Here is a 14,133-nt window from a genome sequence, read left to right as displayed (position 1 = left end):
AAGCTAACTGTTTTCTAAATTTTCCTACCTATGTTTGCTCCAAGAGGAGACAGCAGAAATTCTGGGAATGCTCAAATTAAAAACAGACAAAGGAAGCTGTTAGAAAGAAGCCATCCCATCATAAACAGACCACAAAATTTGAGGCAAAAAACTCTAGTTGTTTCCAGTTTTTGCTTCAACACAGTAACCATTTAATGCATGCCGTTCAGATAATTTTGCATTCTAGGCTTTCAGTTGCAAAATTTGAACTTCTATTCCTTCACCTAATTTTAGCATCTTTTCGGAGTGAGAATTCACAAGTCTACAAGTCTCCACACTAATTTTGCTTCAGTACTATACAATGTGACACTACACAATTGCCAATGTTGAAGTGTAAGAATCTCATTCATCCATCCATCCATCCTTCCTTCCCACAAATGATTACTGATTTCCTATTGTGTGCCAGATAGTCTTCAAGATATTAGAAATGTAATGATGACCAAGACTCTAAGATCCTTGTCCTCAAGGAGTTCACATTCTAGTGGTGGAGACAGTTAATGAAGAAGTAAAAAAACACAGAGAGAAGAAATTTTGATTGTGATGTACTGTTAATGAAACAAACTGGGTGATATTATAGAGACTAGCTAGGTGGGAGGTCGGAAGGTACTTCATTAGACAGGTTGTCATGGAAGGTCCTGAAGAGGTAATTTGAATTGAGACCAAAAAAAAATGAGAAGGAACCATTCCTGGAAAAGGCAGGGAAGAGAAAAGTCCAGGAAGAGGGAACAAGGAGTTTGGTGCACTGAGGAAACTGAGAAGAGGCCCGGAAAGCTGAGGGCAGAGAAGAATTGATGACGAGGCTGAAGGCAGGTGGAAGTCCGAGCATGTGCAGGATTATAGGCAGGAAACCTACATTAATCTCCAGTGCAATGGAAGCCATCGTGTGCATTAAGCAGGAGATGACCATGATTGGTCTGTGGAGAACAGACTGAATTAGTGATGTTATGTCTTGCTAATATTTATTGAGTGCCTACTAAGTACCAGGTATGTTTAGAATACTAAACACTTAATGCATTTAATTAACTTAATCTCTTTGAGACAGGCACTAATAAGATAGGCATACAAAACCAGCACTAGAGTTTAAGCCACCTCCCTGAGGCTACAGTAAGCCGTGGATATGAACCCAAAGAGGCTAACTGCAGAGGCTCCTTCTTAACCCCTATGCTGTGTGGCCCCTTTAGGAATGAAGGCTTAGAAGCAATAAACAAACGTGGAGACCTCTGTCATAGTAGAAATGAGAGATGACAGTGGTTTGGGGTGGTAGTAGTAAAAATTGAGAAAAGGAGATGGATTTGGGATACATTTTGGAAACATAATTGGAAAAATTAAGATATGACAATGAAAAGTAGGAAGGGGTCAAGAATACCTTCTAGGTTCTTTGCTTAAGCAATGGAGAATATGGTGGTCACTTCTGAGTTTGGAGAAAAATGGGTTTATGAGTTTGTGGGGGGGTGAAATTAAGAATTCTGGTTTTGATACGTTAAATCTGAGACACAAATTAACCAGGACGCTGGAGATATCAAGTAGGCAGTTGGATATGTGAGCCTAAAGCTCAGAGGAGAGGTCGGGTCGGGGAGCATCACCATCCTACAAGGGAGGAATTTAAAGATTTGAGCCCTTGGGGAGGGCAGGAAGAGAGGAGGGCTGAAGACTGAGGCACCTGACCCTGTAAGGGGGGAAGGGATGGGCTGGAGCTAACAAAGACTCTCAGGGGGTGGGACCTCAGGAGCCAAGGAGGAAAATCTTTCCTAAGAAAGAAGCTTGTTCAACCGTGTTGAGTGCTGCTGGGAAATCAAGGAAAATGAGGACAGACAAGAGGATGTCAGATTCGCCAACGTGGTCACTCATGTGCTTGACAAGGGCAAATTACAGAGATAGGATTTTGGAGAAGTTTTGCTTGTGAAGAGGAGCGGGGAAATAAGATGGCAGGTGCAAGGTGATGAGGGGCCAAAGGGAACTTAATTTCTCTGAAGGATGTGTAAACGCGAGCGTATGTGTGTGCCGATGGAGGTGAGCTTGTTAAAGTAATTGGAACGAAGCACCTCCACGAAGACATGCAACAACCTACGTCTATAAAAATCAAGCGGAGAACTGAGAAATTATTTAATGAACGTTTCCCTGGTTTCTTGGAGACAAAATAATCATTTCCCATATAAACATTCCCGGGATTTCTGAGCTATTTTGGAGCCTTGAGTGCTCCCATAAAAGTCATTCTGGTGCAGCACTCGGCAGCAAAGGAGCACGTGAAGTGAAGTGAGGTGAGGCAAGTCCATTTCTTCACAGGACTCGTGCTTTCTCTCAAACAAGGGCCTCTACTTGGTTTTCTACCAAGCGCCAAGTTGTCTGATTTGTATGAGCAACCACAGGAGGAATTTGGAGGGGTAAATATCTTGGTCCAAATAGTCAATGTAGTATAATGACACATTATCTAGGAGTTTTGGTGAGGGAGCAGCCGATGCTGAAACTGGGAACCAGGGTGGCTCAGTCACTGCCAGGAGACAGGTGAGCCCCAGCAGGGGGGGTGGGGGTGGAATTCTTCTGTCTCGCAAGCTTTTATTTCTCCTGTTCTTTCTTTCACAGGGTTATGATCTTTCCAAAAAAAGGAATGTTACTAATACTTCTGATCTTCCCTCTTCTTAGTAATATGAGTTTATTTGCAGTTTCTAAGCCATACCTTTATAAAGATTTGTTTTTTTTTAAGGTTCCTCGTTGGGAGAAGATAGCAGAGAGGGAGAAGGGGAGAGGGAGGGAGGCGAGCTGGAAGGTAGGAAGGAAAGAATAGAGACACAGAGACAGACACTAAGAAGCTATCTCTTGATCTCTTGAGAAGCCTGTAAGAAGGAAACTGCAAACCACTCTTAGGACACCTGAATTACAGTGAGCTCTTTTGCAGCAATGTAAATCCTTTCCCCCTTCCTTCTATTTTTTCTCACATTGAGAATTTGAAGATAGTGCTTGTCAAGATGGAGTAAGGCATAAAAATGGAGAAATGTTAAAGAACATTAAGGAAAAAACAATGCTTATTATACAGTTTGTGTAATTGCTACATGTCAATTTTTTTCTATTTGGAAAAAAAGAAATTGCTTTAGGGAATATATGTGAAGCATGGTATTTACTTCACTTTAAAGAAAAGGTACAAAGAAAGAAAAGGGAGAGAGAAAGAAATATGCTCAGGAACAAGTTAGTTCCAGTGACATTCACAAAATGAAATTCTGAATTTTGAAAGTTAGCCTCAGAGGTGAAAGGTCCATCCACAGAAGAATGGCTGAATAAATGAAGGCCCACCAAACAGTGGAATACGAGCTGTCATTACAATGAATGGGGGCACTTCTATGTACTGACAAGCAGTGACAGGTGCAGGGACTGCCCGGAATGCACATTCCTGGAGGTCAGGAGTCCTGTCAGGGTTGTTCATCTGTCTAGTTCAGCTCCTCGGATAGCACCTTGCCCACAACAGGCGTTCAGTAAATATTTACTTCAATAAACAGAAAGGGTCACGGGTCAGTACAGCATGATCTCACTTCGGCAAAAAGCAAAACAAGATAAATCCTATAAATGTGATTGCATCCACTCTGACATATGTGTTTGCACATGGTTATTAGTTTTGAGTTGAAAACATATAATAATTAGCATTAAGGGAAAGATAATCCTCACAAACACCTCAGAATAAATAGAAGGGCAGGTTAAGGTCCACAGGGTCTCAAGAATTCTGAGAATTGGGTCGGCGTCTAAGATGAATCCTACCTTCAGGGACCCCCACACTAAAGAGGAGAGAATAAGACAGAGCCAGCCAGGAAAGAGGAGGCGTCCTGTGAAAATTCACACGGAGCGGGGCAAAGTTGAAGGATGGGTTTCTAGGGGATGGGGGTGAGTGCTGGGCAAGCCCCCATGATGGGCCCTGGGAAGTTTGGTTTGGGTTCCCTCAAAAGAGGGGGCAGTCAGCCCAACACGACTGGCTTCCTGGGTAACCCGGGCAGCGAGTGGAGGGCGGGCGCCACGACCATCCAGCAATGCGCAGAGCAGCTGGGCAGGATCTCGGCTCTGGCAGACGAGGGGCTGGACTGGGTCTCCAAAGCAGGAGATGCCACAGTCCAAGCCCGACAGCAGCGGAGGTTTAGGGCGGTTACTGTGAGCAGGCACCAGCGAAGCCACCTTACAATACAGGCACGCCCAGCAGCCTTGTGGACCCCAAGTGCACGCATCTCCCCTGGGGATTCTCGGAGTAAAATCCACCTGGGCGGTGCGGCGGGGTGGTGGCCAGGGTCAGGTTGAGTCCTGGGAAACGTGGGTATGTGGCTTTGTGCTGAACTCCTTCTTGACTCTAAACTGGGCTGCTGTTATCTAGATGAAGCGGGTGCCACTTACTGAGATGGGAATTCGGGGGGGATGAAGAGGTGAAGACAAAGAATCCACCGTTAAGATTTGGTGGAGGACACTGAGAACTTGGCAGGTGTCACTTCAGTGGAAGAGGAGGAGGAAAGCCTGATTGCAGTTGAATAAACAGAGCTCAGGCATCGCTTCCTCCAGAAAGCTTTGCTGATACCCAAACCTTCCAGTTCTCCCACCACCAGACACACAAAGCGTGTGCACACCTCACACACTCATATACACTCATACACATGTATATCACTCATGACATATCCACACACACACAACCAATCACACACACACATGCACCTCACACACACATCTCACACTTACATATACACACAAAAAAGTAAACAAATAAAAAATAAACCGGGCTTCTGTTTTTCTCCTGGCTTCCGAGTACCAACTCTTGAGTGGGGCATTTTCCGATTTTCTTAGCAAGAGAGCTCTCTTCTAGCTACCACAGCACTGGAGGCGTGGTCCTGTTACACAAATGACTCTTTGACATTTAGAGACGCTGAACTCCTCTGGACAGGAATGTTTCCTTCACTGAATAAACCTATTACATTGAGTACTGGGTACTGTTCTAGTTGTTTTACTTCCCCAGCAACTAAGTATCCTGCTCTCGATGCATTAACTGAAAGAAAGTATTTCACTTGTCCTGTTCTCCTAATTATACCTTCTACCAAAGTCCAATAAATACTCATTAAAAACCGCTGTGTGTCAGGTATAGTGCAAGGAACTGTAGTGTTCCTGCCTTCGTGGAGCTTACAGTCTACTGGAGAGTCAGGTAACTAAATATGAAAATTTCAAACCAGGTCATGTGGTCTGATAGAGGAAGCATAAAGAAGCACCTAACCTAGACTGTGAAATGTATCCTTCAGCTACCTACCCTGGCCTATGAATAAACTTACCCATATTCACCTCAGGCCTTTCTTTTCTTCCCATATGTGTCTTTCTTGGTCTACCTTGGCCTTATTACAAAGTTATCACTTCTCTACTATTTTCAATCTCTCTCTCTCTTTTTTCTTGTCTATTTTCCCTCAGCCTAAAAACTTTATCAAAATGTCTGTGATTTGATAAACACCCTATCTTTAAATGCAACACTTGTTTTTATTCTATTTTCTCTTTCCCATCCCTGTTAAGCTTTTAAAAAAGGTTGTCTACACCCTATTTTGTACCTCCCATTCACATCTCAGCCTGGTGCAATCTGGAGTCCATCCCCACAGTTTTCTGGGACTGTTTCTGCCTAAGATCCCTGATAACCTAGTGGTCTCATCCTTGAGCACTTTTACATACACACCTTACTTACTCTTGCTGCGACCGACATCTGAACCTGTTGGCTGCTTTCTTCTGGGAACGCACTTGTCCTTTGGGATTGGAGACACGGTCACTCCTGGCTCACCTCCTCCCCCTCTATTGCTTGTTCTCAGATGCCTCGGTGTCCTTTTTCTGCGTTCTCTCATTTTATCTCAGAGTTCTAGCCAGGGTCCTCTAACCTTCTTCCTCCGTGTTCTCCCCTTTGGTAATAACAGCCATCCCTCATATTTAGAAAGTTTGCTTTACAAAAAAGTTTACTTTTCACTTTCAGGAAATACCTACATTCACACTGTTTTCGATAACCGAAAGAAATCCGAAGAGAATGTTTGCTTTTATGAAAAAACGCAAATATCAAAAATAGCATTCAGCATCTGTTTTGTATCGATCTGTTGTAGAGGTAGCGTGCAGCCCAAGCAGTGAGCGTGGCTGCAGAGCTGGTCCTCCAGGAACTACATACACTCTACATCTCAGCATCAAGCTGCCAGAGCTTTGAACTGTGTCTGTTGCATCTGTGCTTTACCTTATTTTGGGCATCCATTAGCAAGACGTGTCCTAAGGTGACTGCTTCTTCGCTCTGTGCCATTTCTGCTTACAAAAGGTTTCCTAGGATGTTCTACTTTAAGATAGTGGGGCAACCTGTATCATCAAGTCCCTTCACTTCGGCTACCAACATCTCTGACTTCTCTTCACAGCTCCAGACCTTTATCTCAAATGCAACAAAGCCTAATCTGAGCTCATTCACCAGACTCATCCTTCTCCCCAGTCCTGCTCCTCCATTTGGGTTCATCCAGTGGAAATTTAGACACCATTCCACTTGTAATTGGTGATTCAGACATGCATGTTCTGGGGCCAACCCTCACACATATTATTTTATCATTTTTCACTTAGACTGTCACCACAATGGCCTTCAGACCAGGCGGGCTCCTCCCCGTCGTTCCCTGTTTCCTCCTATCCGCTCTCCAACATGTAATTAGAAAGATTTTTCTAAATTATAAATCTAGTCATAAACCAGACAACCCTTCCCTGCTGAAAGCCCTTCATTGGTTCTGGAAGATGTTTAGCAACTGCAGAATGGCAGCCCGTGAGCCATATCCAACTACTTATGCGTGCTATTTGGCCCAGATAGTAAGAAAAAAAAAAGTTGAATTTTAAGAATTCTGAATATTGTTAGAAGGGGCACACACTGTCCAGTTCTAGACTCTAATTCTATTGTCATCTACCCAGGTGGCCTCACTCTTTACGTTACTGGCCCAGTTCCTGTATAGACCCTGGATCTCAGGGGTCAAGTTTTTCACACAGCAAACAAAGCCGTTCCTGACCTGGCCCTGCCCACCTTTCTGATCTCATTTCATGCTTTTAACTCAGGTCTGCTGATGCCAAGGCTCATGTTTATCTACTACATCACACTAATGAATGCTACTTCTTTGAACCCCTGGGCTTATGAAATGTGAGAGGCCAATGCAGATAATAAATGGAGCAACAAACTCAAGTGACAAGGAAGGAGTATGTGTGGAGTGGGTGTGGGTAAAAGGGACCAGACACAAAATCAGTGAGATAAAGTCAGTTGTGTGGGAAACACATCCAAAGATGTGTCATCCCATTTATGTTGGTGTCAGGGTTAAGGCAGTAAAATAATTGATTTTTCCAATCCCTGTGTTTTATTCATCTTTGTAGCCTTAGCCTGATTCTTAGCAGGCACTGAATAGATGCTTATTGGGTAATACATTTTTTGCACATTTGCAAGAAGCTGAATGTCCTGCTACTCCCAGGCCTCAGTTTCTCTTTTTTCCATCTCTCTCAGTATACCTACTGCGTGTTTAGGGTACATTCATGTTGTACCCAGTACCCCTGCTTTCAGTATACCCCAGATAATCCTAATACCAAAGTAAGTAAATGAAAAAGAATTAAAAGTATGGCTAGAGATAGTAAATCCAGAGAGAGGATTCCGTAGGAAAATAAAGGAAGGAAATGCTTTCTCCTCCCTTTTGCTTTTCTACCACTTGAACACAAGTTAAACCCATTATGTAGACATAAATAATGTTATTGCTAAGACTAATGACATGGGAATTGTAAATATAGAGTGAGAAGCTATAATTTCCAGGGAATGTGGAAGCATTTTCCTTGCCTCATGCTATGGGTTTAAACAGCTTGGCTGGCCACCACTTCTGCCATCTTTGATCCTTGTTCATCTTGGGATGCCACTGGGGCATACCCCTCCCATCCCTCATACAAAAATCCCCAGACACATACAGAACACAAAGCATGAGGCTCAGACTTCAGCAGGCATAAGAGTCATCCAGAAAGCCTATAAGATACGGATTCCTGGGCCCTCCCATCCTGAGATAATAGGTTTGGGTGGTGCCAAGGCATCTGCATTTTAAACAAGTTTTCCTGCGGATTCAAAAGCAGACAAACAAAATTTCTCGGAAATTGAGAAACAATGTCATAAACATGAGTATTGTACAACATAAAAGATTTTCACGTTAAGTACCATGATTTGCTCTCAGGCATGGTCCAATTCCAACATGATTATCTTTTACTGTTCCCATTGCTAAGTAATTTTTTTATTAAATGTCAAAAATTTTGCTCTTGTCCCCCTGATTGCAGTTACCACATCCTCAAAGAAACATTGTGTGCCCTTCATTTGTAACCTATTTCATTGGGTACTTATTTCTGACACTGAGGCAACTAAGCACTTGAAATATATATTATGCAACAGTGCCTAGGTCCCACGCTCATTAAAATGATACTAAATTCTCAGGGTTTTTGTTTTTTTTCTTCACAGCATGTTGGCAGTCATTCCCTTATAGTGTAATTCAGTATTGCAGCTCACTCCAATCAGTTCATCTCAATTCTGATCATTACGTTCAAAGGCTTACTCTATTCAGATGCCAAGTTTCCTCAACTGGACAAAAGCATAGCAGAAATATTTCTGTTTGGCAAGGCCAGGCAAATTTTTGGAGGCATTATCATGCCGCGGCAGGGCACTAGTCAGGTTATAATTTGCCGTTAATTGTTCTTCCCACAAACAGCAACAATGATTACCTCTAGGTCACTGGCACTCAAAGAAGGATTCCTCCTCGGCCACTGTAACCACCAAAGTACTTTCTGCAAACACCCTACTCAGGATTAGACTGCGAAGAATCTTGGATTCTGTCTGTTCAGTTGATTGATCTGGTACATGTTTCTTAATGGGTTAAGTCATAAACTTGACTGTCCATGTGCGTGCACATTAGAAACATGGCTATAACTCAGGGAAATCACTGGTCTCCCATAAAACCATCAGTGCACTATATGCACCATTTCCCCCACCTGCCATGTTTACAAGGCACCCCAAGGAGAACTAGCCTGAAACCCAGCGATCCATCTGCCTCTTAGTTCTAAGGGGTAATTATTGCCTCATCTGAGCAAAGAGAAATGTATGTCATGCTGCTAACCACGTCAGGCGACTGCTGTATGTGACTGACTTGCCCAGGTCATTAGCTTTTCTAATAGAGGCTGGAGTTGTGGCACAACGACAAACACACAAACACAATGCACTACCAACAAAAAATGGGGAGAAAAATGCACAGAGGCCTAGATTCAATGGGCCACACCCAGAACACAAATCACAAATAGGGGTTTTATCACTTCTCGTGGGCATGTTAAAACAGGAAACATGGGGAGGGGGAGTGAGAGGGAAGGAAGATAGGGTGAATTGACGCCAAAATATTGGTTAAAAAAAAAAAACTGACTAAAAATAAAAGAGAGGACATGAAAGCAGGGTTTGTTTGTTCTTTTTCTATTAACTTACTATTAACTGTACTTCCTTATGTATTCTTTTCCTTTTTCTAAGAAAGCATTAGTTAACATTCATTAAGAACGTACAATGTTTTCCTTGCCATGCACACAAAATAGGACCTGGTCTCTAATACAATATAAGCTTAACTGTGCCCACCTGAGGTCATAGTGACTAAGACCCAGTACAAGTTGTAAGGAATAGACTCTTTTAACAGGAGAATGACGTCCAAGTGCAAAATGACATGTGCTGATGAAATGCACAAAACACATGCATCTCTTCAGAGAAATTCTGCTAATAAGAAACTATTAAAAGAAAAGCTCTGGGGACACGCCCTCAACGAATTGCAAAAGGTCACATACAGCTTCTTCCCTCTGAAATGAGATAGAGACAACATACAAATTAGCACACAGAATATCAAATCATTAAATGTTCCTCTCAAGGCTCCTGTGGAAAGGAAAGGGAGAAGGCAGTGGAGGGAGGGAAGGAAAAGGAGGTAAAAAAACGGACAGGTCACTCTGAAAATAGCATCTGGGCTTTTAATTTCACAGACCAGTAAAAATTAAAGGAAAAACATGAGGGTGAGGGTGGAGGACATTTCAACATAGAGTTGTCATTTATTTTGCTGAAGTACAACTCCAACTACTGTTTGGATTTTTTTGTTATAATACAAATGATAGGAAAGCCAGTCTCTCAAAATGAAGGATAGTCCTTTATGATAATTAAAGTTAACTTTATGTAAACTCAATGAATTATCCTTCTTTTAAAAACTGAATATCTTAGGACATTTGATGCTCTTCACAATTAATGCAGCCTTTGATACAGATTTAGGGAAAGACTCCAGTTTGCAGTTTTAAAACTGTAATTTTCAAATTAAATTGCACTGTGTTTGAGTAACATCTTCGCCTCTAATTTCACTATCAGATTGTAAGAACCCCTCTAACTCTTCATGCCCTCTTTCACATTAGTGAATGTGATGATTTATAAAGAAAACAAACTAATGCACAACAATCACAGTAAGGTTATGAAGTTACAGCAGCAACAGACATCTCTAAATTATCTGAGTTTCATTCTAGCAGAGGATGGTAGTTTTAAGATTTGCATGTACCTTGGTCTCTGACCTAACTGCCATGATAACCAACATGTATTGCAGCTTCAGTGTTGAAGTGGCTGGACTAAAACGAGCTATTTCCCCCTGCTGGTTGGACATGTTTTACAGTCTTTACCTCACTGCCTGCAGCTTTAATACTCCCCATAGTACTAAACCCATTTATTTCCCATCCACCAACTGACCTCCTAAAGCATCATTAACATGCCCCCCAAAGACCTTGCTCCTGTCAATTTTAGTCAGCACAGCACTCAAAAGCCGTCACGGGGCTTTACCAGGGCTCTTAGGAAAGGAAAGCAAAGAACGAAAAGGCATCAACCCAAACCTTGGGGAATAGCCAAGCAGGAAGATGAGACCCAGGAACAGAGGGAGTCCTATCTGGAGGCAGGATTCAAGGCTAAAGATCGAAAGGTAGGTTTATAGACACCCATCATTAGATGCTTCTGCCACTCAATTCTCAACTAGTTAATGGCAGAAGGATCAATATCTACTTTCAGTTTTCATGTACAGCATTATGGCCTTAGTGGGAGACAGGTCTCCTGGGAAGGAGGGTTGATCCAGGAAATAGGTCTTGGAAAGAATGATTCATGGTCAAAATTAACAATTTTATTTGTTTGCCAAATATATTTTCTAAGATCTATTTGGGGATTTTTATTTTGTTTTGACCAACTTTTTCTTTTTTGCTGGTAACACTGCTCACCGTGAAGTCAGTCAGAGAGAGAATGATTATGTGGAGAGAATTTCAGGAATAAATATGGAATTGCGTTATGTAAACAAAGCCGTGTCAGTGTGAAATGATATTCCCCTGGGTTCATCCACATTCAACTAGAGTGATTCCTGAACTCCAAAATGGAGTGAAAGTAAACAGCATTACATTCTGCAAATACGACTCCAGGTTCTAGGAATCTTAACTGCTCCAGCAGTTTTCCTTTTTTTTTCTTTCTGGGAGAGTGTCAAGCAAACCATCAGTGGGTTTCCATTTTACAATGGATTCAGCAACACGTTTTAAAATATAATACTTTGATAGATTTTTTTCAAAACCAAGTAGAGAATCTGAAGCATTGTAGAGAAAAAAAATATAAAAATAAGCAGCACAGTATTTCTAATATACAACTTATGCACTGGGTGGAATTATTTTGTGAAAGTATATAATAAATCTAAAGCTACACTTTTAAAATCCCTGAAAATGTAATCACCAATACTAAATACAATGGAATATTGTATCCTGCTAAATTAGGGCATTAATCATAGCACCTTGATTCATGTCACTTTTCATGCATGTGTTAACCTTCAAATTACATTTTCCCTAGATAAATTCTAAAAATTATCCTCTGTGAAACATTCTTCATGAATCATAAGACAGTCACTCCTTTAAATTTTACCCAAATTCCTAATACTTCTCAAAGAATACAAGTCCTTCTCAGTCATGTGCTTCAATTTGCATAACAGGCTCTGTCAAGAGGTAACGGTGGCACCTCCAGGAAGAGATTTATGCCTTTACCAAATATACTCACAACTCTAAGGAAACTTCCTCAAACATGTATCGAAACTGACATATGTTCTTTGTATTAAGAAACATCATTTATTAAGCACCTCTACAGGCCAGGACCTGCACTAGGAATATACTTAGGTACGTGGTCTCTCTCAACCTCTCGGCTACTCTACAAGGTAGGTATTATCATCCCATTTTATGGATGTAATTACTGAGGCTTAAGGAGATTAAGTGACTTGCCCAAGGTCACACAGCTTGTAAGGGGTAGAAAGGCCAGGGATTCCAGCCCAGGCCTGTAAGGTTACAAAGCCTGTGCTCTTTCCCTCTAATATACAAGGTCAGGCTGGTCCTGGGAAATAAACCACCTTGATCCTGACCTCATTCATTAGGACTTGCTTTATCTTTGAGGATTGCATTAGCAGAAGTACACAGGCTTACAAAGATTGCTAGTATAAAATGTACGCTTCTTTTTCCAGATTTAACGAAGGAATACATTTTACAAACAGTCATAGAAGCAAGGAGTTAGATTTCACATAGTAAATTATCAACTAGAATAACATATAAAAACAGGTATGAAATTTCATTAGGTTGAACCACTTGAACCTGCTGTGTTCGTAGGTCAAAACAGCCAAAAAGATGCAACTTCATATCATTCATCCTAATAACTAACGTCCCGTCCTAGACTCTAAGGGGCCCGCTCCAGACGCATTTACAATGCCGGGCAATGTACACACCTCCTGCCTTCATTCCCGCAGGTACTGTACCTGAGCAGAAGCTGTTGCTGCTAATGGTCCTCGCTGAGCGCCCAGAGCCGCTGGGGTTGAACTCTCTGCTCTCTTCCTCCGAGAAGGGAGACTCAGAGGCTGGGGACACTTGGTGCTGTTGCCGAGGCAGATGGGGCCGAAGAATCAAACGGGGAATCCGGCTTCGGGAAATCTCCTTCTCATGATGCTGCACTCTCTGCTCCTTCTCCAAATTGGACATCAGAAATAAAACAAAAGAACATTTGTTGCCCCCTCTGAACTCCAGTCTGCTTCTGGGCTCAGTTTCTAAGAAGCCACATTTCTGAATATTGAATCTTCACAGAGTAGTCCTTGTTGCAGTAGCTAAAATGAGCTCCAGAACTCTTCTACTCAGCTAAGCCTTCTAATTTACTGAAGTGCACACACTCCAGCACGGATGTACACACACACACACACACACACACACTTCCAGCTGCTAGCAGAAAGGCTATTCCATTCTCTCATGCAGTTCCTAACTCACCTTCCCATTCTGGCTTTTCCTATCACATTTAAGCTTTCTGCTCTCTCAAAGGCTCTTTATAACTCACAGCACACTCTGGCTTATTACTTGATTTCCTCCAGACTTCCATTTTGCTTTCCCTGAATTAGCTGTGATACTTTCACTTCTGTTTTCCTGTCTCCTCACAAAGTAGACCCCTATACCTGAAACAATTCTTTCCTGATAGATCATGCAGCCGGATCTTTCAAATCCCCTCTCTTCCGGCCAGGATTTTAATTATTCATTAATATCCTGGTACACAAGGCTTGTTGCCAACAGAAAAGCAAACAAAAATCCAATACCCGGTAAGATGGCTCCACCTTTTACATCATGTTTAGCTTTTGTTTTCCTTACAGGTCACCCATATGAAGTGATTTTTCTCTCTCTCTCCTTCAAAACACAGAATTAAATGCAGAGGGCCGTGCCTTCCTTGGCTTTAAAAATGCCTAAAAAGCAGTATTTTAGCAATATTTTTCAATTTTTAAAGTGCTTTCCCAACCATTATCTTGTTTAACCTTTACAACCGAGGCCATAGGGAGGACACTAATCTGTGTCCCTATTTACAGATGAGGAAACTGAGGCTAAAAGAGGCAAGGATGCTTAGCCAAACTGCTGCACATCATCTAGAAGCAGAACGGGCCTGCAGTCAGTCCAGTGCTTTTCGGGGTCACCATCACCCTTCCTTATTAAAATGGACTCCTAGGAGGAGCTCTTTGCAAAAAAAACCCACTGCTCACTCCAACCTCT

At 42.1% G+C, this 14,133-nt stretch overlaps 1 protein-coding gene across 6 annotated transcripts in view; it reads right to left on the bottom strand.

Moving 5' to 3' along the window:
* The window catches only part of SYBU (syntabulin), a 125,908-nt gene that overhangs the window by 59,953 nt on the left and 51,822 nt on the right, over positions 1-14,133 (bottom strand). For 4 of the 6 annotated variants that reach the window (XM_057531782.1, XM_007188794.2, XM_007188788.2 and 1 more), the window contains one exon: positions 12,870-13,074. In XM_057531782.1, coding sequence (XP_057387765.1) covers positions 12,870-13,074 — 205 coding nt within the window. The remainder of the gene's footprint in view (positions 1-12,869; positions 13,075-14,133) is intronic. The other 2 variants (XM_007188789.2, XM_007188790.2) reach the window with 1 other exon arrangement.

The sequence above is a fragment of the Balaenoptera acutorostrata genome, chromosome 17, assembly GCF_949987535.1.
Source record: "Balaenoptera acutorostrata chromosome 17, mBalAcu1.1, whole genome shotgun sequence".
Classification (NCBI taxonomy): Eukaryota; Metazoa; Chordata; class Mammalia; order Artiodactyla; family Balaenopteridae; genus Balaenoptera; species Balaenoptera acutorostrata.
Note: the sequence above shows the minus strand (reverse complement) of the source record. Positions and strands in the feature narration are given on the sequence as shown.